This window comes from Rhinatrema bivittatum, chromosome 4 (genome assembly GCF_901001135.1).
Source record: "Rhinatrema bivittatum chromosome 4, aRhiBiv1.1, whole genome shotgun sequence".
NCBI classification, from domain to species: Eukaryota; Metazoa; Chordata; class Amphibia; order Gymnophiona; family Rhinatrematidae; genus Rhinatrema; species Rhinatrema bivittatum.
The window spans coordinates 168454369-168478772 of NC_042618.1; the positions used below are offsets into that span (position 1 = coordinate 168454369).

Sequence of the window (24404 nt, forward strand, 5' to 3'; positions counted from 1 at the left end):
AAACATGCAGATTTTGGCGTGAAAACACAATTATTTAAATGGCTTTGAAAAGCACGCATGCCTACAGTACATATTCAGCTTGACAGCGGTGGTCACGGAGGTGCAGTTGAACAGTAGTTACAGATAACCCCCTAAGCCTATATGTCTCCTTTATTAGTCTAGTGGCTCCCCACCACCGCACACACCCACCTCATTTGTACCCTTATCAATATTTTAAGATTGAGGATTGTTTTGGGTTTTTTTGGATCGGTGTTAACAAGCACCATCTTATTTAAGAATAGGCAGAGTACCTTGTAGCTTGAATGCATTGCCCTATTCTTATCTGTTAGATTTCCTTGTTAATCTAAAGTATCGTGAGTCTTTCTATAAGAAGAGAGTCCTGCTATGCACTTAGTGTAACACATTTCAACATCACACTGAAGAGAGATCGAATGCAAAGAGGAGATGTGAGGATGTATGGCTGCAGCAGAGAGCAGTGCGTTTACTCCACCTTCACTGTGTGGCAATGAGCGTGGCACTGCCTCTCCTTCCTAGGGTCTTGGTGGCACTGCCACTCCATGACCAAAGAAGAGAAATTTAGACTTTTAGATTTAGATTTTTATATTTTGCTTTTCACACTTTTTCAGCACTTCAAAGTGGATTACATTCAGGTACAGTAGTCTTTCCCAACCCCCAAGGGCTTACAATCTAAGGGCCAGATTTTAGTATCTACGCCCGATTTTATAACATGCGCGCACTTGTGCACCTTGCGCGCGATGAACCCTAGGGGAGCCCCGATGGCTTTCCCCGTTCCCTCCGCTCCCCCCACCTTCCCCTCCCGTCCCCTATCTAACCCCGCCCCCCCCAGTCCTACCTAAATTCCCCCACCTACCTTAGTTTTCTTATTTATGCCTGCCTCTGGCCAGTGCGCAATCCCCTGGCTCTGCCGCCGTGCTGGAGGCCTCGGTCCCGCCCTCGGACTGGCCCCCCCGCCCACACCCCACCCCTTTTTCAAAGCCCCGGGACATACAAGCGTCCCGGAGCTTGCACACGTCGCCGAGCCTATGCAAAATAGACTCTGCGCGCGTAACCCCCCCCCTGCGCGCGAAAATCCAGCCAGATTTATGCGCACAGGCCTTTTAAAATCTGCCCCTAAGTTTGTACCTGAGGCAATAGAGGGTAAAGTGACTTGCCCAAGGTGACAAGGAGCAACAGTGGGACTTGAACCCTGGTCTCCTGGTTCATAGCCTGCTGCTCTAACCACAACCTTTGCTTTTTCTTTTTTTTTTTTTAATCCAAAAAGTTCAGTCTAGAGCCAGGAAAAGAGCAGCGCTCTTGTCCGGGCCACATGAACTGAAGCAGGAGAGGGTGAAGTGGGAAGCACACACAATTGCTTGCCCTGGGGCTGGGAAGGTAGATCGTGTAAGGGTCAATTTTAACCACACCATGCGGGTGAGCACGCATGGCACAGGCAAGACATGTCGTGCCTGTGGAGAGAGACTATCGCATCTTTCTGCAGGCGCGCTGTGTACAGCTCCATCCTGGTGGATCACTTGATCTTCGGGGTTGCTGTGCAGGCCTTGGGGGACTTGGAGGGGATGGTGGCCATTTCGACACTGCATGGTTGTAAGCAGGCAGCATCCAGGGAGGCCAGAGATGCTGCTCCCCTTCTGTTGCCAATGGTGCAGAGAGCGCCTGGGGATCTAGACAGCGTAGGGGAGAATGCTTAAGAAGCGATCAGTGAGGATGTCGGTGATTCAGAGGCTTTTTTGGCTGACTTTGTCCTTCTACTCCACGAGGCTTATTTAGCCAAGCAGGAGGTAGGAGCAAAGCGGCAGCTGTCCTAGAAGTTCCCGCTCCTGGCTAAGAGGTGTGAAGTGAGGCCTCCAGGAAAGTCTGGGGGGATCCTCCATCTTTTGGGCCTTGGAGGCCGTTCGAGAGAGGACGGAGGAATCTTCTATGGATTCCGATGAGGCAGGGGATCCGCAGGTGGCTTCTGGAGGTGATCCTGCACATGATCCAGATGATGATCAGATGGCTTCTGTCTCAGTTGCTGACTGAGGGGAATACCCTAGGGTGATCCACATATTCCAAAAGGAGGAGTTCCCTGTATGTACCCGGATGTTCCCTGTATGTACCCGGATCAGTCCAAACCCTGGGTTGAGCCTCCTGTCCAGCAGATGGAGACAGACCAAAACTGAAAGGGCATCCTATATCAGGACAGAGCCTACCCTGCATCCCTCAGTATTTGTCTGTCTCCTGCAGATGCAGGCAGCTCACCTTGCGGTTCCCTCACTTTATTACTGTTTCTATGCCCTGCGGGGTTCTTCTCTATATTTCTCAAGCTCAAGCAAGTATTAGTGTTCCGGTTGTTTTAATTTAGAAAAAACAAACAAAAAACTTTTTCAACTGTTTTTGAAGCGGCTCTGTCTTTAGGGGATAGCGCTGTCTCCTCGCTCTTGGGGGCCCTAGAGGGGCTTGCCCCTTGAGTTCTCAGTCTAGGTTCCCTTCCCTGGTGGTCCAGTCACTCCCCCTAAGTAACTGCCTTGAGCCCTGGGATGTGGTGATTCCCCTGCAGCCATTACAGAGAAGTTCATTCCCCTGTCTGATTAAGTTTGAAAAAAAAAAAAAAGTTTTTACCTTTAATCGGAAGGCAGTTCATTTCCTCTGCTGAAGCAGAGCAGGGAACGGGCAGGGTTCATATGCCTGCACTTGCTCCTCTTCCCGGCACTCATCAGCTGTCTTTCTCTCCTGCTCGCGGGCTGCCCTGTCAATCATGCCGCGATCGCACTGTTGTTTAACCTGTGGGGAGCCTGCCTTGCGGCTCTCCCACGAAGGGCTTTGCTCGGGCTGTTTGCCGGGTGGGGATGGTTCCTCCAAGGTGCTGACTCCATTGGGGGCCCGGGGCGTTCCTCCTGCCGCATGGCCAGGCCGTTTCCATCTCGGCAAACCGCAGGAAGGTGGCCATTTTGAGTATTTCTTCAGCTCCTGATTTGGAGCTGCAGGGGGAAGGGGAGATGGATTCCCCCCCCCCGATTTGAGTCCTGTACCCCCTAATGAGGATTATGATAACCCCCCCCCCCTTCTTCTCCTCCTCCTCCTCCTCCCCGGGAGACCCAGGAAGAGATTTTCTTCAGAATTTCTGCTGTCTGGTTTGCAGGAGGAGGAGGACCCTCCCCCAAGCCCTCCGCCCGCCAAAATTCCACGGATGGCCACTCCGCCCGCTCCCATGGCGTTGGATCCTCAGGGCTCCGTCAGGATTAGTGTGGTCCCGGTGGGGTGCCCCCCCCTTCCGGATCCGCCCCAACCACCCTTTACTCCAGACCAGGATCCGGATCCAGATTTTTCTTTGCTGGGCCCACCTCTCGAAGGGGATGACCCCGTGTGCTACGTTTATTTCAAAGGGAAGAGCTGGAGCCTCTCATTCCCTTCATCCTAGAAGAACTGGGGATTGAAGTGCCACCAGCTGATGATGCGGTTACGGCCACAATGCCAGCTCAGATGGACCCGGTCCTGGCAGAACTCAGGGCGCCTCCGTCTTTCTTTTTCTCTTCGACATACTATTTTTTTTTTCCCCCTGTTCAGCCTTTTGTATTTGTGTGCTTGCCCTCAGGTAATGAGTCTAAACCTTATTTTTGTTTCAGGAGAGCAAAAGGGCCTAAAGCCTGATCAAATAAACGTGCTTAATAAATAAATAGTGACAGAGTGTGAAAAGCAAAAAAAAAAAGCCCTCAGAAAATGCCAAAGCTTTAGAGCACTTCTTTTTGTTGTGATTTGTTGGTGCAGCTTTCTGGAGTTGACCATGTGTTAACTTTGTCCTTTGGCTTATGTAACGCTGTAGCATTTCCATCTGGGACTGTCACCTGCCCACATCATTTTTCTTTCCCTCTTTAGATGTCAACGAACTGAAGGTCTTTGTAGACCTGGCGTCCATCTCTGCGGGTGAGAACGACATGGACGTGGACCGGGTGGCCTGCTTTCATGATGCCATCTTGGGCTACTCTTCCCTGCTCTATGAGCTGAAGACAGATATGGGCTTTGCAGGGCTCATGCACTGTTTGCAGAAGCTGTGGAAGGCTCTGGACAGTGATGAAAAGCTGCCAAAGAAACTGGTAAAGTTGTACTTCTAATAACTGACTCAAATGTGTATGTGCAGCATTGCTGCCATGTGAAAACTGGAGCATTAGTACTGCAGTAGTGTGTCGATGTGTCGCCTAAATGAAGCCGTTCCCTTCCTGTACAATACCGAGATCGGTTAAGACTCCTGGGTTTTGCCTCCCTGCCAGCAGATGGAGACAGTTTTTCTGACACTGCTGCATGGTCTAGTGGACCTCCTGCGGTCGCTCACTATTTCTCTGACTCCAGCAGAAGGTAGATGGTATAAAACAGACAGTCTGGAGGAGAAGAAGAAAAAAAAAAAGAGGATTTCAATAAAAATGAAGCTTTCTGGATCCTCCCTGGGGGGTGTGAGGACCTGGTGGGGCTGTCCCCTCTGGTGTGAAGTGCATGAGCAGGTGGTTGGTGACCTTTTGTTTGTTTGTTTGTTTGTTTGTTTATTTATTTAAAGTCTTTTTCTATACCTTCGCTAAGTTATATACCATCGCAACAGTTTACATGTAGGCACATAAAATAATGTAGGAGTAGGCGTACTGTAGTACATTCTAACGGGTGCCAAGAAGTTTTGGTTACATTAAATCATAAAAAGACTCACAATTGTTTAGTGATGTAGGTCCTGGCCAAGTGTACCTGTAAGGTACTTTTACAGGTAAAAATCACATTCTCTGTGTTTTACTGTTACGTTAGTTGTGTAATAAAATTTGTTAAAATCTTATAATGCACATTTTGAGAATGATGCTGTGTGCTTGTTTTTAGGGATGTGAATCGGATCCGATATCGGATCCGATTCTGGTTCCGATTCACATCTCTATAGATGTGAATCGGATCCGATATCGGATGTGAATCGGATCCAATATCGGATCCGATTCACATCCCTACGTTTCTATTTCCGTGGGGTGGACATCTGGTGGTCCAGATCCCTCTTCCCCCATGAGGTAGCCTTGGATTCTGCTGGCAACTCTGCACTACAGCCTGGAGGAGCAGGGAAGTAACCCTCCCCCTTTTTTTTTTTTTCTTTTTTTTTTTTAATTTGACCTGGGTTGAGTCTTTGAACTTTATTGTTAAAGTTAATTGACAAAAAAGAGAGTGCCTCATGGTTCCTTTAGCGGCAAAGCTCTGTGCTATCGTTGGTCAGCGATCATAGCAGTGGAGTAGTGCAGGACCGACTTAACTTCCCCCTTATGAGTGCAGCAGAATGATAGTTTCCACAAAGCATGGCCCAGGAAGCCGTAGGGCAGTGGCGCGTGGCAAGTCTTGCTGCGCTTGCGGACTATTGCGTTTGTGGCTTAACAGTGCGGGCCTGTATAACGGGGGGTGGGGGTGTGGGGTGGTCAAGTCTCTTCGGGAGGCGTCTGCTGCAGCTTCCCAGTCAACATAGGGGGTCTGGGCTTGCCACAAATAGTGCGGTAATCAGCATGGGAACAGTGGCCATTTTTAATGCTCTCCCGGGGCCATCGGTATCAGCACAGGAGGCAGGAAGATATTTACCGTGTTTTTCACCGGAGATTGCTAGCACCAGGGAGGATTGAGGAGACTCTGAATATGGGGATTTCCCTCTAGATCAAGGTGATGGGTAGGATTTGCCACTGAATAGAGACCCGGGTGACTCCCAGAACGTTTCCGCTGTCTTAGTGTTACTTATGGGATAAGGAATATCTGGCTAAGAGAGCAGCAGGGTATCACTCTAAATCTCCATCCTGGGCTTCTGCTGTTTTCCCGGCCACAGAAAACTCCTGTGCACACCAGAAAGAAATGTTCAGAAGAGCAGTCGCTGGACTCTGGGTCTGTTTTTTTGAACGGGTGGAGCTGTCAATAACACTGATAACTCAGAGAATCTTGGGGTGGCTTCAGTGGATTCTCTGATGCCTGTTGTAATATATCTGGCCATGAACTCAGGTATGTGTGCACTTCTCCGTGTGGTGGTTTCTGGACGTGAGTGCATGTGTGGATTCTTGTGCGCATATGGCTGTGGCCTAAATTGAGTGTGTGTTTGCATGGGTGCTTGGTGCTTACAATCGTGATTTAAACTTGTGTGCGTATTTGTGCACGTCCTTGGAGTTGTGCACCTACGCCTGGGTGGCGTTGGTGTATGCGCAGAAGGCCGCCTAGAGCCAATGCTCAGGAAAGCTAGGCGCCAGGGGGTGAACAAGTCCAAGCTCCTTGTTATCTGTGAGATTTGCCATCTGAGGGTAATCCAGACATCGCTGTCCCTTCGCCTGTGTTAATGCTGTCTAGCTGCTTAAGGCGAGTTGGCTACTAGAGATTTTGCTGATGTTGGGACTTCCCCTTGGCCTATGGTGTCTCCGATAGTTACGCAGTGGTGGCTCATCCGGATGTCGTTCGTTTCTTCCAGGGGGCCAAGCATTTGAATCCGCCTGTCTGGGCTACTTGACCCTCGTGGAGTCTTAACTTGGTTCTTCGGGTTCTCTGTGAGGCGCCCTTCAAATCTCTCCGGCAGGCTACACTCAAGGATCTGACTCTTAAGACCGTTTTCCTTGTTTCTATTTGTTCCGCCAGGCGGGTGTCGGAGCTCCAAGCGTTGTCTTGGAGGGAACCCTTCCTACGTTTTTCTGATTCAGGGGTCTTCCTCAAGACTGTGCCTTCCTTCTTGCCAAAGGTTGTGTCTTCCTTTCACGTCAATCAGTCGGTGGAACTCCCTGCTTTTTCTTCTGAAGACATAGCGAACACGTGTGGTGGTGATCTCTGGTGCCTGGATGTAAAATGAGTTTTACTGCGTTATCTCCAGGTTACAAACTAGTTCTGAGTCTCTGATCATCTATTTGTCCTATAGGGTGGCCCAAATAGGGGGAACAAGGCTTTTAAGGCTATGATTGCTCGTTGGTTAAAGGAGGCGATTACGTAGGCATATATCTGTCAGGGCTGGTAGGTTCCGGAGGGCTTAAAGGCCCACTCCTTGCATTCTCAGGCTACTTCTTGGGCGGAGAGTCAGTCTCGCTGCAAGAAATCTGCAGAGCAGCTACTTTGAAATCCCTACATACCTTTGCTCGTCATTACCGCCTCGATGTGCAGGCTCCAGTTATTGGCTCATTCGGACGGCAGGTGCTTCGAGCGGGACTGTCTCGGTCCCACCCTGTTTAGGGAAGCTTTGGTACATACCACAGTCTGGACTATCCGGGTACTTACAGGGAAAGGAAAATTGGTTCTTACCTGCTAAATTTTGTTCTTGTAGTACCACGGATCAGTCCAGACTCCCTCCCATGCACTGTCTGGTCCGTTCGCTCGAAGTTTCTTTCTTTACAGTCTATCGCATACCTTGACTTTCTATTATAGTTTTTAAGGCACCGGAAACATCTACTAGATGAAAATGGATATCTATGCAAGAGCGATTATATACAGAGTTCTTTGAATTGTTCAAATTATCAGTTTCTTGTTGCTTGCTTGATCTTCTACTGGTTATCTTTATAGTTATCTGCTTTGATAATGTTTATACTGAAGGGATGCAGGGTAGGCATTGTCCTGATATATTGTCCTTTCAGTTTTGGTCTGTCTCCATTTGCTGGGCAGGAGGTTCAACCCACGGTCTGGACTGATCCGTGGTACTACAGGAACGAAAATTAACAGGTAAGAACCAATTTTCCTATATCAACAAATGCTGGGATGTGAAAATATAATCATTGGGTCAACTGTTAATGCAATTGCTGTTCTACTTTAAAAACTCATTTGATATTTTGTATTCCCTGTACGTACCCGGATCAGTCCAGACTCCTGGGTTATGCCCCCCCTCTAGCAGATGGAGACAGAAGTTTACAAACAAAACTCCGCCTATATCTAGGCTGGTGCCACCTACAGTCTGGCAGTCTTCTTCTGTCTCCTAGCAGGTGGAGAGGGTGCAAAACCTGCAGTCTGAGCTGAGGCCTAGTTTAAAAAAAAAAAAAAAAAAAAAAAAAAAGAGAAAGGTTTGACTTTAGTTTCTTAAGTTGTTTGGTTTTTGACTGGTAGAAAATTGTGAGGCTCGGACCGCAGTTGATTGCCTGCAGGTCCGAACTCGTCTCCTCCCGAGGTGGGGTGAGGTCCCGCGGGGGCCTTCCCTCCTGGGAGTTGAGCTCGCTGAGGGTGGGCTGAGGGCCCTTGCCAGCGTTCCGAGCCTGGGGGTGATACCGGGGAGCTCGGGTCACTCCCCCCAGGTGGTCCCGGAGCCGGTGGCGAACGGTACACAAAAAAAAAAAAAAAAAAAAAAAATTATTTACTTGGTTTGTTTTTTCTGTCTCTCTTGCTTTCTCTTCTCTTTCTCTCCTGCTCGTTGGGTTCGCGAGGGGGAACGGGATCGGCGCCGCGGGTAGCTGCTATTGTCAGTTTTGTTTTTTCTGCTCTGCTTGGGAGAGCATGCCGCGGCGGCCGGTCTGCAGGGCCTGCGGGGCGGCCCGTCGCCTCTCCCGGGACAGCCTTTGTTCAGGCTGCGTCTCGGGCGGCGAGGGCGGTTCTTCGGGCGCTAGCGCAGAGGGGCAGCGGCTGCCGAAGGCTTCGGGACGTAAATCGGGGGCCGTAGGTCCGTTCCCGCGAAGCGCGGGAACAGACGCCATTTTGGCAGCGGCAATTTCAGCGGCGGGAAAACCCGCCATTTTGGGCTCAGCAGAGCCAGTTTGCGAGGCGCCCCCGTCGCCGGGGAGATCGGAGGACGTTCCTCCCGCTCTGTCCCCACAGAGGCGGGTCCCCGAGGGTGACCAGACTCCTGCTCTTAGCGATCCGGAGGAGGATCCGGATCGCAGCTCCTCTGACTCTTTTTCGTCGGATTTTGTGCTGGTAATGCATAAGGCCTTTAAGGCTAGCAGGCAGGCCAGGAAGAGATCGCGGGGAGCGCCGGATTTGGTTCGGGGACCGGACCCTAAGAGACGCGCCCGGTCCCTCTCGGTCTCGGATCCCCCGGGGGGAGCACGCCCGCTCCGTTTGGGGGCTCCGCGGGGGGGATGCCGAGACGGAGTCCGAATCCGGGGATCCGGAGGAACTGGATCCGGATCCGCAGTCACAGCCGCGAGGCATTGACGGAGAAGGGGATCAGGGAGCCAGTGGGGCGAGTGGACTCCACGCCACCGAGGGGGATGACCCCAAGGTGGTGCGTCTATTTCGGCGCGATGAGTTGGCGCCATTGATTCCGGCGATCCTCGAGGAATTGGCGATAGATTTGCCGCGACCGGAATCTCGCTTAGGGCGTACAGACCCCGTGGTGTTGGGGCTGAGGGGACCTCCGACGGCTTTTCCGTTGCATTTTTCGGTGTCCGACTTACTTTTTAAGGAGTGGGACACTCCTGATCTGGGGTTGAAGGTTTCCAAGGCCATGGATAAGCTTTATCCCCTGACAGAGGACGCGCTTGAGCTGTTTAAGATTCCAAAACTAGATTCGGCGGTGGCGGCGGTCACCAAAAGGACCACCATCCCGGTAACAGGGGGGACAGCTCTTAAGGATTTGCAGGATCGTAAGCTGGAGGTGCAGCTTAAGAAAATTTTTGAAGTCTCCGCGCTCAGTGTAAGGGCGGCGATCTGTAGCGGTTTCTCTCTTCGGGCAGGGCTCAGGTGGGCCCAGCAGCTTTCGGCTAACGAAGGTCTGTCACAGGAGGAAGCGCTGCAGGCGACTCGTCTGGAGGCGGTGATTGCCTATAGCGCGGATGCCTTTCATGACTTGCTCCGTTCGTCGGCACGGGCAATGGTCTCCGCGGTGTCGGCTCGTCGTTTGTTGTGGCTCCGCCATTGGGCGGCGGACGTCTCGTCAAAGGCTCGGTTAGGTTCATTGCCGTTTAAGGGGAAGTTACTTTTTGGTAAGGAACTGGAGGATTTGATTGAGTCCTTGGGCGAGAACAAAATACATCGGCTGCCGGAGGACAGGCCTCGATCAAGGGGGGCGCCGTCCACGCGAGGTAGGTTCCGTGGGGGTCGTCGGCCCCGTAATGCGCGAGGGGCGGTCTCCTCTTTTCGCCACAATGCGGCTAGGCAGCAGTCGTACTCGCAGTCCTTTCGTGGCCGCCGGTTTGGCAGACCCGGGACCGGGTCCGGAACCCCGGGCGGGAAGCTGCCACAATGATGGGCGGCCGGCCCACTCTCCGGTACCGGTGATCGGCGGCAGGTTAATGCAGTTTGCCAGGGAGTGGGCCAAGATCACGTCGGATCAGTGGGTGCTGGATGTGATAAGTCGCGGCTACGCGTTAGATTTTGCACAGCGGCCCCGTCCCGGTTTCATGGTGTCGCCATGCGGGTTCTCAGAGAAGCGTCAGGCGTTCCGGGACACAATCCGGCATCTGTTAGCCCTAGGCGCGATCGTGCCGGTGCCGTCCCGCGAGCTGCGCGGCGGCAGGTATTCCATTTACTTCCTGGTGCCAAAGAAAGAGGGCACGTTTCGTCCGATCCTCGACCTCAAGGGCGTCAACAGGTGCTTGCGGGTCCCAAGGTTTCGCATGGAGACGCTAAGATCGGTCATCGCGTCCGTGAGACAAGGAGAGTTTCTCGCGACTCTGGATCTCACGGAGGCGTATCTGCACGTCGGAATCCGCGCGGACCACCAACGCTACCTTCGGTTCGCAGTGTTGGGGCAGCATTTTCAATTCCAAGCGCTGCCATTTGGTCTGGCGACAGCCCCGCGAACCTTTACAAAGATCATGGTGGTGGTAGCGGCTCATCTTCGCAAGGAAGGGTGTCTGGTGCATCCGTATCTGGACGATTGGCTGATTCGAGCGAAGTCCGAGCGTCTCTGTCGGTTGGCGGTACAGCGAGTGGTCGATTTGTTGCAGAACCTTGGCTGGGTAATCAATCGGGCCAAGAGTCGGCTGGAACCGTCGCAATCCCTGGAGTTTTTGGGAGCGTTGTTCGACACTCGGCGGGGCATGGTATATCTGACGCAGGAGCGCAGAGTCAAATTGCAGTGCCAAGCCAGGCAGTTGTTGGCCAAGCCCATGCCGGTCGTCTGGGACTACCTACAAATGGTAGGGTCCATGACGTCCACGCGGGAATTGGTTCCTTGGGCGTTCGCGCATATGCGGCCTTTGCAATTGGCCTTACTCTCCCGCTGGAATCCGGTGTCGGAGCAGTTCCGTCTTCCGTTGCCGCTGCTGCATTCGGCTCGTTCCAGCATGGCCTGGTGGCTCTGTACCGGAAACTTGACCAAGGGCATATCGCTGAATGTGCCCTCGTGGACGGTGGTCACCACGGATGCCAGTCTGTACGGCTGGGGCGCGGTGTGTCTCCGGAGTTCGGTGCAGGGCACCTGGTCCCCGACGGAGGCGACGTGGTCCATCAATCGGTTGGAGACCAGGGCAGTGAGGTTAGCCCTGCGGGAGTTCTTGTCGTTGGTTCGAGGCCGGGCGGTCAGGATTCTATCGGACAATGCGACCACGGTGGCGTACATCAACCGGCAAGGCGGCACCAGAAGTCTACCAGTGGCCGCCGAGGCACGACAGTTGATGGCATGGGCCGAACGACACCTGCAATGCATAGCGGCGTCGCACATTGCGGGCGTGGAAAACGTTCAGGCGGATTTCCTGAGTCGCAATCGGCTAGATCCCGGCGAATGGGAACTTGCGGACGTAGCGTTTCGGAAAATTTGCGCCAGGTGGGGAACACCTGTTCTGGATCTGATGGCGACGTACAAAAATGCCAAAGCTCCGCGGTTTTTTGCTCGCCGCCGGGAAACGGGGGCGGAAGGGGTCGATGCCCTCGCGTTGCCTTGGCCGACAGGGGTGCTTCTCTATGTTTTCCCTCCGTGGCCCCTCATCGGTCGGACGCTGAGGCGCATAGAACTTCATCCGTCGCCCGTGATTCTGGTTGCTCCCGAATGGCCGCGGCGACCCTGGTTCGCGGATCTTCAGAACTTGGCGCTGGAGCCTCCCCTTCGGTTTCCTTATGTGCCGGACCTGCTACATCAGGGTCCCGTTTGTTTCGACCAGGTCGAATGCTTTTGTCTAGCGGCATGGCTTTTGAGAGGCGTAGGTTGAAAAAGCGGGGTTACACTGATGCGGTGGTTACGACTTTGCTAAGGTCACGCAAGCCTTCCACTTCCCTGGCGTACGTGCGGGTGTGGACGGTTTTTGAGACTTGGTGCCTGGCACAGGATATTCGGCCCACGCAGGCTTCTGTGCCGGAGGTGTTGCATTTCCTCCAAGATGGCTTGGCGAAGGGCTTGTCTGCCAGTTCGCTTAGAGTGCAAGTTGCGGCCCTTGCCTTGCTGCGTGGACAGGTCCATGGGAGGACATTGTCGGCGCACCCGGACGTCGTGCGCTTCCTTCGTGGAGCTAAGCAATTACGGCCTCCGTTCCGTTCTCCGTGTCCTTCTTGGAGTTTGAATTTAGTTCTGAAGGCTTTATGCTCCGTTCCCTTCGAGCCCATCCGCAGAGCTACGGTGAAGGACTTGACGCTGAAGGTAGTTTTCCTGGTGGCAGTCGCGTCAGCGAGGAGGGTGTCGGAGCTCCAAGCCTTGTCTTGTCGGGAGCCTTTTTTGAGAATTACGGATTCGGGAGTGTCGCTTCGTACAGTGCCTTCCTTCTTGCCTAAGGTGGTTTCTGCGTTTCATCTCAACCAGACGGTAGATTTGCCTTCGTTTTCTGAGGCTGATAGGTCGCTTCCGAATTATCGAGACTTGCGGCGCCTGGACGTAAGGAGAGCCCTTTTAGGTTATCTGGAGGTGACGAACCCTTTTCGGAGGTCGGATCATCTCTTTGTCTTGTGGGGCGGTCCTCGGCGCGGGCAGGCGGCTTCCAAGACTACTATTGCCCGTTGGTTGAAGGAAGCCATTGGTTCCGCATATTTGTTGCACGGCAAATCGGTCCCGGTGGGGCTCAAAGCCCATTCTACGCGTTCTCAAGCGGCTTCCTGGGCGGAGTGCAGTCAGGTTTCTGCGGAGGATATTTGTAAGGCAGCGACCTGGAAGTCATTGCATACCTTTGCGCGTCATTATCGCCTGGATGTTCATGCACCAGGTAGTGGCGGTTTCGGGGCAGGGGTGCTCAGAGCGGGACTCTCCGGATCCCACCCTAGTTAAGGTAGCTCTGGTACATCCCAGGAGTCTGGACTGATCCGGGTACGTACAGGGAAAAGAAAATTAGGTCTTACCTTAGTTAATTTTCGTTCCTGTAGTACCACGGATCAGTCCAGAGTCCCGCCCGTCGAGTCTGCTGTTCTGACGGAGAGTCTGGGGGAGACGATGCTTTCTTCCTGTCCTTTCTATCTCTGTTTTCTCTTTCTCCGTTATCGATGGCTCTGGTTCTGGTCCCATTTGGGGGATAGTGGAGCCGTTAGTTTGGTTGGTAGGTTCCTGTATATAGTTCGTTTGTAGTGATTTTGGGGGCTTCATCTGCTTTGACATTAAGTAAGACTGCCAGACTGTAGGTGGCACCAGCCTAGATATAGGCGGAGTTTTGTTTGTAAACTTCTGTCTCCATCTGCTAGAGGGGGGGCATAACCCAGGAGTCTGGACTGATCCGTGGTACTACAGGAACGAAAATTAACTAAGGTAAGACCTAATTTTCTTTTGCTTATGAGTTATTGGGTCAGTAACAATTTCCAAAGGTCTGTGAAAAGTATCATTTATCATCCCAACAAGTGTATAGTAGATGTTGCATTTCTTACATCTTCCATTAATACTTCCAGTCAAATTTAGCTGACATGTTAAGTTCTTCTAAGACCCGGCCTCTGCTCCCTTTCTCCCTCCCCATCTATTATTTTAAGACATTGTCATTGCTGCAGTATTTCTACCAGCTTGCTCTGAGTAATAAACTAAGGGTTGAGAGAGCTGAAATGTTAGGTTTAAAATTTTTTTTCTTCCAGATGGATTCTGCCCGCCATCTTGAGTGGCTGAAAACAGTGAAAGAAAGCCATGGGTCTGTGGAACTGTCATCTCTATCATTGGCAACTGCAATCAATAGGAAAGGAATTTATATCATCGGAGCTCCAGCAGAAGGTCAGAAGGTGAGTACACAATCCCTGGTCGAGTTGATCTGTATTAGGACTTGGTTCTTGCCCACATGGTAAAAGCAAAAAATACTATTTTAAAAATAATTGGGCCAATATTCAGTAAACCAGTTAGTGGACAAGCCAGATAATTTGTCCTGAATATTCAGTGAAATAAACATCCCACTGAAAATCCCTGATTAAAGTTAGCCGACTAACAGTAGCCGGATAACTTTAAATATAACTGGATATTCTTTTGTTTATCACTGGTTATATAGAAAGTTACCCGGCTATGCTTAGCTGGATAGCTTTTCACCTAACCAACTATATTCAAGAGAATATAACTGGTTAAGTGCCGAAGTGTTTAAAAAAAAAACAAAACGAAAATAGATTGTGGGTTTGCAGGCCCTAACCAGCCCCCCTCTTCCCTCCCACCTGAGCTCCAAAGGCTTGTGCCTGCCGCCTCATCCCCAAAGTGCCTTGTAGTAGATTATTTAAAAAAATATAGGGGCTAGGGTTCTATGCCAGTCTCTCCTCCTCTTCCCACCTCTCGCTCCTGGTCCCATCTTTTTTTGTTTTGCAAATCTCTTTATCTCTGGGCCACCCGTCCCCCCTACCATTATGCTCCCACCCTCTCTGTACCTTACATTTGTTTTATTTTCAGCCTGGATCGCAGTAGCTGAATATACAGCAGTACTAGCAGAGCCAAAAAGTGGCTGAATATGGACCTCAAGGTGTACATGTACCAAACTCCAAAGGAAACTTTTATTTAGATGTAGCTTGCGCCTTTTTATTGGTAGCTCAAGAGAAGTTACATTCAGGGGCCTGATTTACTTAGGCATTTTTCCCATAGGCACAGAATTGGGGAAAAAGCCTTAGCAAATGAGATCCTAAACTTGTACCTGAGGCAATGAAGGGTGAAGGGACTTGCCCAAGGTTGCAAGGCACGGCAGCAAGATTTCAACCCTGGCTTTCCTGGTTTTCAGCAAGCTGCTCTAACCACTAGGCTGCTGGTCCACTCTTGCGATGTGTGGCCCCTGGTTGAGGATTGCTGCTATAATATTTGTATTTGCATTTTTAGAAGTATTTTAAGATTTTTATGATTTTTAGATTTTATAACTGTAATATGCTATTTTTAATATGTCACATTTAGTTGTTGATATTTTGCATTAATTTTTATGTCTATGTAAACCGTAGCGATGAAACTTGACTGTGCAACAGTATATAAAAATTGTATAAATAAATAAATAAAAATAAATAATAACTGAGAAAGAGGGGGGTTGGGGAGGGTTATAAAATAGGGAGAAATGTCCAGGTACTTGTGAATGAAGGCTTATGGTGTCATAGCCCAGTGGAGGTCCCTTTCACTTGAGCTGGAAGTTCAAAGGGGTAGGGGGAAAAATATAGTGCATGCTAGCTCTCTGGCTACAAATTGTCAGCTTATGTTTAGTTCTGGGGGTCTGAAACAGAGGAATTCTTCAGTTTTCCATTATCTTAGCTGCTAAACAGTTGTCTCCCCTTGCAGTACTCATCGTGTTTAAGGAAACTGCCTTTATATGTATATATACTTGCACTGCTTTTATCATCCGAATACCTCACCAGACAATCAAACTTTATCCAAATAGAAATCCTTAGAAGTTTTTTTTTCCATGCTGACACTTTGCCACACATTGAATATTTCCCCTGCCAGCTCTTCCTTCTCTTACAAATCGCTGCATCTATCTTCTCTGATTTTTCACCGCCAAACCAATGAGCTCACATGTCCAGACACTTCTTCTATTCCCTCTTGGGTTTCAGGCTCAGACCCATGCTAGGAAGTGTAGCAGAGCAGAAATTGTCAGCTCTTAAACCCAACTGACTTGAGCTAAACCCTCCCTCTCTCACACATTAGAGTCCAGAGCCCACCATGTGGGCTAATCTGATATTGTCCAGTAACGATGCTGAACCTTTTATTTCACACATGGCCTGATGAAGACCTTACATAGGGGGAGGCTGGTTTTTTTTTTCCACCCTCCATTCAATGCATCTTGTAATTTGCCCATTGTTGGCAGCTGCTGTTTGATTTATGCAAACTTGTTCTGAGTTTATCATCAAGACACATGATTGGGTGCTTGCAGCATGTCCTGAGAGATGAATGGGTGCTGTTTGTATTTGGCAGGTTACTCCAGACTCTGTTCTGCGTCTGAATCTCCCTGAGAGCCACGATGGGGAGGAGGAGGTGCGTTTGTATTCCCTGGAGGATCTGAAGGAGCTGCAGAACAAGCTGATGCTGATGTCCGGGCGGGGGGAGCAAGGCAGCATGGAAGTGGAGACGTTCTCTGAGGTGGGTGCTTTCCATTGCTGTTTTCTCTGCTCCACAGTTGACTTATGGAAGGTTCGATAATCTGCTATATTGACGTGTCCTGGAAGGAAACAGGACCTCAGGATAGTTTATGTATCGGGCATTGCTCTTCTTTTTGTAAAATCCATTTTCCTGCCTCCTTGTAGGTTTTCTCCAATGTCCAGAGACTAACATCATCCTTCATCAATCTTCATTCTGCTGGGAACTTGCTGTTTAGGCACTGGAAGGCCAAGGTCTACTGTTCCTCTGAGAGCTGGATTGGCATCCATATGGACTTCCAATTGGCAGCAGTTGGGGCGATAGATGGGCAGGGGTCTGTGGTGCATCTGCTCCCTGCCCTTTGCAAGGAGATGGAGCTGCTTCTGGAGAGATGGAAGGAGTATATGGACAGGATGCGTTCCCAGCACTATTACCTGAACTATTATACAGCTGAGCAGCTGGTGTACCTGTGCCAGCGGCTTGCGCACACACATGTTATTGAAGATGCCATGACGATGCTTTCCTTCATAAATTCCAACAGCGCCCATGTTCAATCGTCCCTGAATGAGCTTAAGCGAATGTCACAGCTGTGGCCTAGGCTCTCATGGGATGAAGGAAGTACAGTGTCACAGTCCAATGTTTCTCTTCTCCATGCGAATGCTGCAGAGTTGCCAAGCATGTCATGTGCTGAGATGACGAGGCAGCTAGAAGAGCTCTGGGCTTCTTACATGGAGAATATGAGCTCCTTTATGCCAGGATCCTTAGATATCAATACTCTCGGGAACTGTTTGGCCTTCCTAGCAGAGACTGAACAGAAGACAGTGAACAGAACGCTGCCTCCAAGCCTGCTGCCAGGTAATCCTAATCTCATCCTCTGCCCCCCTCTTGAGATTCTGCCTTCTGCACTGGCAATCTACATGCACAGCCCAGACCAGCCTCTGCCCACTTATGATGAGGTGCTTCTGTGCACCCCACAAACCACATTTGAGCCAGTAGAGCTGTTCTTGAGGAGGTGCCTTACCCCTGGCAGCAAGGAGAAAAAGGTTTACACCCTGTTGCATGCAGATGAGCTGGTCTTTGAAGTTGGATTGAAAGCAGAGCAGCTGTTCCGGAGACTGGAGGCGCAGTGCAAGGAGCCATACCAGCTGGTGATGCTCTGTAACTGCAACCAGGAGCATTACTACATTCCCTCTGTCTTCAGCCAGCACAAAGTGCACATAATCCCGCAGGAGCCACCAGAGCGCATTCAAAAGTATCTGCAAAAACATTTTACTGTGCCACGGGGGATCCTGTCAGCAGCATCTGTGTTCAAGGATGGAACCTGTGTGGGGATTGTGTCCTCTAAACGAGCTGGAGTTGGTGAGTTGAGCTGCCCTTGAATGCCCAGTGAGTTCTAAAAAGGTTTTATGCTCTTCCTTCCTTGGGTTAATTTTCAGTTCCTGTACATACCCCAGATCAGTATAGACAAGTGGGTTTATGCCTCCCTACCCAGGAGATGGAGGCAGAGAACAAAACTTTGAGACACTGCTACTTAACCAAGAGTGCCACCTGCAGTCCTTCAGTATTTCTCTGTCTCCAGCAGATGGTAGAGATGTTAAACCTGCAGTCTGGAGTGAAAAAAAAAAGAATAGGAAAAGAAGGAAGAAGATAGATTTTAGGGATGTGAATCGTTTTTTGACGATGTAAACTATCGTCCAATATTTTTTAAATCGTCATTAATCGTTAAAGAGTGCGATACAATAGAAATTCCACCGATTTATCGTGAAAAAATCGTTAATTGGGTTAGTGCACAGAAACGGGAGTTAGGGCACAACCTAAAAACCCACCCCGACCCTTTAAAACCGCTCCCTTAGCCTCCACCACCCTCCCGACCCCCCCCCCCCAAAAACGTTTTAAAATTACCTAGTGGTCCAGCGGGGGTCCTGGGAGCATTCTCTCGTGCTCAGCCTAAGGCGCCGGCCGTCCAGTGCTCCTACCATGTGACAGGGGCCGGCCAATGGCACGGTTACCCTGTCACATGGTAAGGGCAAAGGGCCATCGACGCCATTTTTATTAGTGGCAGCCGACGGCCCGAGAGTGGGAGGTCGCTCCCGGGGCCCACTGGACCACCAGGTAATTTTAAAACGTTTTTTGGGGGGTCAGGGGGGTGGTGGAGGCTAAGGGAGCGGTTTTAAAGGGTCGGGTGGGGTTTTTGTTTATCGGTCGACAGCCCGAGCGAGAGAGAACGCTCCTGGGACCCCCGCTGGACCACCAGGTAATTTTAAAACGTTTTTGGGGGGGGGTCTGGAGGGTGGTGGAGGCTAAGGGGGTGGTTTTAAAGGATCAGGGTGGGTTTTTTGTTTATCGGATCGGGCGCAGTCGATAAACAAAATCGCAATCGGGCCGAACGAAAAAAATTGCATGATTTGAAACTGAACCGATTCCAGTTCCGATTCACATCTCTAATATATTTGGCTCCCTAAGTTGCTATGTTCCTTCATGGGCCATCCCTTAGATCGAGCCCGTCGAGCAGGGGGTTAGAAATCCCTGGCTGTCTCGGTCTGAAACCATCAGAGGACTTGAAAGCCAGGATTCCTGGCTCTCTCAGTTCCTCTGGATCCTCCTCGCCAGTTCCTGGTCTTCACTTGTTCCTGGCTACAAGACTCGAGGAAAGTATTCCTGCTATTGTCTTGTTTTAAGTGTACTGCCTTCCTTTTTTTTTTTTTTTTGTGGCAAAAAAAGGGAGTAGGCTGCCAGCGCCTGTGAAATGCTGGCTGTGCTAGAACAGGGGGTGAGGAGGGAGGCCACAATTGCACACAGGAGTTCCGGGAGTTTTTGTGCAGGTGGTGCAATGTGCATCTGCAGGCCGCTTTTCCGCAGCCGGGGTCCGGTAGGGCTCGGTGACATTGTGTGCGCTTGGTGGGAGACAGCTGTCAGCATGGCGTGTGTGTGTGTGTGAGAGCAACATGGCGCTGGTAGTGGAGCACTCTAAAGGTTTTGCAGTCTGTGGGCTGAAGCGGTCACATCTGAGAGCAGGTGTGCCTTTTCCTAATTGTTTCTCCAGGGGTGAAGGCAGCTTCTGTGGGCAGCAGACAAGCAATTTACCTGCTATTCGGGTGCCTGCTTCCAGACCGCCAGTGAGGGGGAAAAAAGTGACGACCATCTTGCCTCCTCATGGTAGAAGGCAGATGGACTTGGGGAAGTCAGCAGCACTCCCCCCCCCCCCCCCCCTCTCGCTCTCTGCGATGGCTGCTGAGGACCAGGAGAGCGGGGAAGAGCCGGATCAGGAGATTGCTGGGTATACCAGTGATCTGAAGGAGGCATTCTGAAGACCGGCTGCCTAGACTACGCACAGAGGACTTGGCTCCTTGCATGCTGCTCGGTGCCATCTAAAGGCTGGGCTCCAGGCATAAAGTGCCTTGTGCTCTCCCATTGAGTGCTCCATGTCCTAGCTTGATCCCTTGCACCCATTCTGCTAAGAAGCCCTCAGGATTGAGCAGGCGACCATGAGTGGGGAAGCTCATCAATATGCATGGATGCGCAAGTAGTATGAGCCCAGCAAAGCTACACAAACAGCATGAGCCTCATTCTCAGAGTGCATCATATTGAGGCCCACAAGAAAGTCTGGGGGGGCCTGCTCCGTCACTTAGGCTGTGGACGTTCTTCGGCAGGGGAGAGTCCCATTGCTAATTTTGGAAGATCTCCAGGGGTGCTGGTAATGGCCCTGGGAAGGATCCCTGGTTCCACTGGAGGAGGTTCCAGATGCGGATAAGCCCTTCTCTGACCCAGAGAGGTTCCGGTGGTGGAAGGAGTTGATCCTAGAGTGATCCATAGGTTCCAGAAGGAGGAGCTGTGCCCCCCTTATCCTTCAGATTCTGGGGGTGGTCCCAATTCTGAATCGGCTGCTTGGTCCTCCAAAGGTTTGCCTGACTGAGAAAAGTGAAGAAGCTGGTGAGCCGGAAGTGGGAGGCTCCAGAGGTTGGTTCTAAGGTCAGCAGGACAATGGCAATTTCCATGGTGATCAAGAAGATAACTGTCCTTGTAGTAGGCTTGGTCACACTGATAGATGTGCAAGACAACATACTGGAGATCCAGTTGAATCGCTTGTATGGAGAGTCGTCGTTGAGTCTTTGAGCTGCAATCGGCGGTAGCTTTGTGCAGAAGGCCAGATTTCGTGGGATGCAAAAGGCTCTAGAGAAAGGCACTCACCTGACAGGCGATGCCCAGTAGGCGGCACATTGGAAGCCAGGGTGGCCTACGTGGCAGATGCACAATAGGCTTTGGTCCAGACATTTGCTAGTAGCATGCTTTCTGTGGAGGCAGCACAAAGGCTCCACTGGTTCCGTAGCTGGTCCACAGGTGTGTAGTCCAAGTCACAGCTATGCAACTGTTTAGGCACTTGGGGGAGTCTAAGGGGAGGAATTCCTTTTTCCTCCATTCCACTTTGGGATATGCGGTTTTGGACTGACAGGAGTTTATCAGCTTCAAGTCTGAAATAAAGCTCGGGGAAGATGCAGTCTTTTTGGGGACTCCCATAAACCGCCCCTCAGGGATGCTTATGGTTAGGGAATGTCAAGGGAACTTCATCTTTGGGATGTGCGTCGGGTTCTCCTAAGTTATCTCAAGGTGACTAATGATTTTTAAACTATCTCTTTGTATGGAAAGCCTTTGCAGTGTTGCCAGGCTGGTCCACTGGTCCGTGGAAACAGTAGGGAAGATTGTCCTGTTTTTCGAGGAATGGACCAGAATCACTTCCGACCAATGGGTTCTGGAAGTAATAAGGACGGCTACGCCTTAGAATTTTCTAGACTTCTCAAAGAGGCTTTTGTGATGTTCCATTGCGATTCGCCTGTCAAGTGGGCGACGGTACAGGACACTCTTCTGCGGCTGTAGTGAAGCAATCATCCTGGTGCCGCAAGAGGAGCAGGGTCAAGGAATGTATTCAGTGTACTTCATGGTTCACAAGGAGGAGGGCTCATTTCAGCCCATTCTAGATTTGCAAAGGGTCGATGTGGCCTTGCGCGTGCCACGATTTCAGATCTAGCAATGCTTGCAGCCTGTTATGTGGCAGGGTAATTGCAGTGGTGTGCAAGGGGGAGTTTCTGGCCTCCTTGGATCTAAGGGAGGCATATCTCCACTTTCCCATTAGAGCAGGACATCAGAAGTTTCTTTGTTTCACAGTGCTAGGAGAACATTTTCAGTTTGAAGCTCTTCCCTTCGGGCTGGCTACTGCACCAAGAATATTTGTGAAGGGTGATGGTGGTCGTGACAGCAGCCCTCGAAATAGAAGGGATACTGGTATATCCATACCTGGAAGATTGGCTTGTTCAGACAAAGTTGGAGGTAGAGTGTCACTGTTCTGTTCGGGCGCACATGTGACTTCTTCAGAAGGCATTCCTGTCCCATTAGAATCCCATGGTTTGAGGAATTTCAGCTGCCATTGCTGCTCCAGGAGGAATCCAGGTCCAGTCTCTCATGGTGGCTGTTGCTGCCCAGTTTGGAGAATCTGGAAGTTCTGGGTAGGGTGGTAGTGACCTCTGATGCCAACATCAGCGATTGGGGAGTGATATGTCAGGGATCTTCAGCCCGAGAGCAGTGGTCTTCGATGGAAGCAATCTGGTTATTCAACTGTCCGGAAGCAAGGGCAGTCCGGAGAATGCTGGTGTTCTTTCTTCCTTTGATTCAAAGACAGGCGGTACGGGTGTTCTTGGACAAGGTGAAGACTGTGACCTATATCAGTTGGCAGGGCGGAACGAAGAGTCGCTTGGTGGCTCAGGAGGTTCACGAACTCTTTACCTGGGTGGAACTTCAGAAGGCGCAGGAGAAGACCTTGTGGGTCCCTGTTGATCCTAGTTAGAATGCTCGGTTGGCAGCAGGGGTGGCCTATGTGGCGAATGCCCTCTAGGATATAGTTCTCACTTCAGCTAGGAGTATGGTATCCGCGGTAGCCGATCGAAGACTCCTGTGGTTACGTATTTAGTCAGTGGATGTTTGGTCAAAGGCAAAGCTTTGTAATCTCCCCTTTGAAGGAAAGTTGGTTGTTTGGTGGATTATCTCAGTAGACAACAGCTGGACCCAGGAGAATGGAAGCTGTCAGCGGAGACTTTTGCACTTATTTGGAGCAGGTGGAGCGAACGCCAGTTCGATCTCATGGCAACAAGGAAGAAGGCCAAGGCAGACAAATTTTTTAGCCGCTGGAGGGAGTACAGCTCCGCAAGGATCGACGGCCTAGTTCAGCTGTGGCCAGGGAGGCTCCTGTCATGGCCGCTCGTAGGTCGGGTGTTGCTTCATATCGAGCAGCATCAAGAAAGGATGATCCTGGTAGCGCCAGAGTGGCCATGCCATCCATGATTTGCAGATTGAGTTAAGCTAGCGGTAGGTGGGCCGATCCAGTTAAGCCACCTGAAGGGAGTGATACATCAAGGACCCATCTTTTTGGAACAGATAGATCACTTCTGTCTAGCGGCCTGGATTTTGAGAGGCGGCGTTTCCACTTGAAGGGGTATTCCAAGCCGTTGATTACTACTCATCTTCAGACTAGAAGTATCTACGCTTCTGTGGCTTATATCAGAGTATGGAGAGTGTTTCAGTCCTAGTGTGGGTTTCATGGCGATGATCCTTTATAGTCAAACCTTGCCCAAGTCTTGGCCTTTTTGCAAGTGGGCTTGCCAAAGGGTTTAGCCTATAGTTTTCTCCAAGTTCATGTGGTCGCCTTGGGTTGTTTTCAGGGTTCTGGACGTAGTACGTTTCCGTAGGGGAGCAAAGCTTTTGCGTCCTTTAGTCCATAGGATTTGTCCGTCCTAGAATCTTAATTTTGGTTCTTCGAGTGATGTGTGGACCTCCTTTTAAGCCTTTGAGAACGGCTTCTTTGAAGGACTTTACCCTGAAGGCGGCGTTCCTGGTGGCGATTTATCTAGCGAGACAAATTTCAAAGCTCCAAGCCTTATCGGGCAGATTAGCCTTTTTTTTTTTTTTGGTGAATTTCCGATGATGTCTTGTTGCGTGCTGTTCCTTCCTTTTTGCCCAAGGTCGTGTCTGTTTTTACCTTAGTCAGATGGTGGAGTTGCTGAGCTTTTCACACCAGAAGTCCGATTCTCATTATGGAAGGGAACTTCCTCTTTGGGATGTGCGTTGGGTTCTCCTTAGCTATCTCAAGGTGACTAATGGCTTTTGGACCATTTCTTTGTGTTATTTAATGGACCAAAGAAAGGTTGCAAAGCGACTAAGAGAACGATTGCTTGTTGGTTAAAGGAGACAAACGTTTCGGCCTATATTTGTAAAGATCGGTCGGTCCCTTGGGATTTGCGGGCACATTCCTCTAGGGCACAGGTGGCCTCCTAAGTGGAGTGTCAGTTGGTGACTCAGCAGGAGATTTGTTGGGCAGCAACTTGGTCCTCTCTGCACACTTTTACTAGACATTACCGTGTGGATGTCAGGGGCCCAGAGGGCTCCTTTGGTGAAAGTGTGCCACATGCAGGTCTTTCGGGATCTCACCTAGTGTAGAGGGGCTTGGGTACATATCACTTGTCTGCACTGATCTGGGGTAAGAACAGGAAAGGAAAATTGGTTCTTACCTGCTAATTTTCATTCCTGGAATTACACAGATCAGTCCAGGCTCCTGGCCATTTCTGATTATGATTTTTTTTTTCCGAAAGATATCGCCTAATTCTGTATGCGGCTGGTGATGCTGAATTTGTTTTGTGCTGCAGAATTATGAATAAAATTGTATATAGGTCTCAGTTTGAGACTTGAAATTCTTTTTCTTGGCCCTAGTTCAGGGGTCAGCTTGGTTGGGAGTTACAACTTGTTCCTCAGCTCGTTTAGGGGGACAGATCCTTGGAGTTTAGGGGTTGGACATCTTGGCTTGGGTAAGGTCAAAACTGAGGGGACTGCAGGTGGCATTCTTGGTTAAGTAGCAGTGTCTCAAAGTTTTGTTCTCTGTCTCCATCTGCTGGTAGGGATGCATAAACCCACTTGTCTGTACTGATTTGTAGGGATGTGAATCGTTTTAGGACGATTAAAATTATCGTCCGATAATTTTAATATCGTCTTAAACCGTTATGGAACACAATACAATACAGATTCTAACGATTTATCGTTATAAATCGTTAGAATCGTGAGC

General features: G+C 50.4%; 2 protein-coding genes across 3 annotated transcripts in view; both read left to right on the top strand.

Moving 5' to 3' along the window:
- Positions 1-24404, top strand: part of RNF213 (ring finger protein 213) — a 413312-nt gene that overhangs the window by 180997 nt on the left and 207911 nt on the right. For both annotated transcript variants that reach the window (XM_029599190.1, XM_029599191.1), the window contains exons 21-24: positions 3874-4091; positions 13861-14001; positions 16142-16306; positions 16471-17662. In XM_029599190.1, coding sequence (XP_029455050.1) covers positions 3874-4091; positions 13861-14001; positions 16142-16306; positions 16471-17662 — 1716 coding nt within the window. The remainder of the gene's footprint in view (positions 1-3873; positions 4092-13860; positions 14002-16141; positions 16307-16470; positions 17663-24404) is intronic.
- Positions 9030-12446, top strand: LOC115090287. The gene is made up of 2 exons (XM_029599193.1): positions 9030-11565; positions 11638-12446. Exons 1-2 carry the CDS (start codon positions 9996-9998, stop codon positions 12030-12032), a joined length of 1965 nt encoding a protein of 654 aa, XP_029455053.1. The 5' UTR covers positions 9030-9995; the 3' UTR covers positions 12033-12446.

Excerpts from the sequence above, each read along its gene's own strand:
- LOC115090287 (XM_029599193.1), top strand. The coding sequence starts at position 9,996 with ATGCGCGAGGGGCGGTCTCCTCTTTTCGCCACAATGCGGCTAGGCAGC. Across the intron at positions 11,566-11,637 it reads CATTGCGGGCGTGGAAAACG|AAATTTGCGCCAGGTGGGGA; the intron begins TTCAGGCGGATT and ends TAGCGTTTCGGA.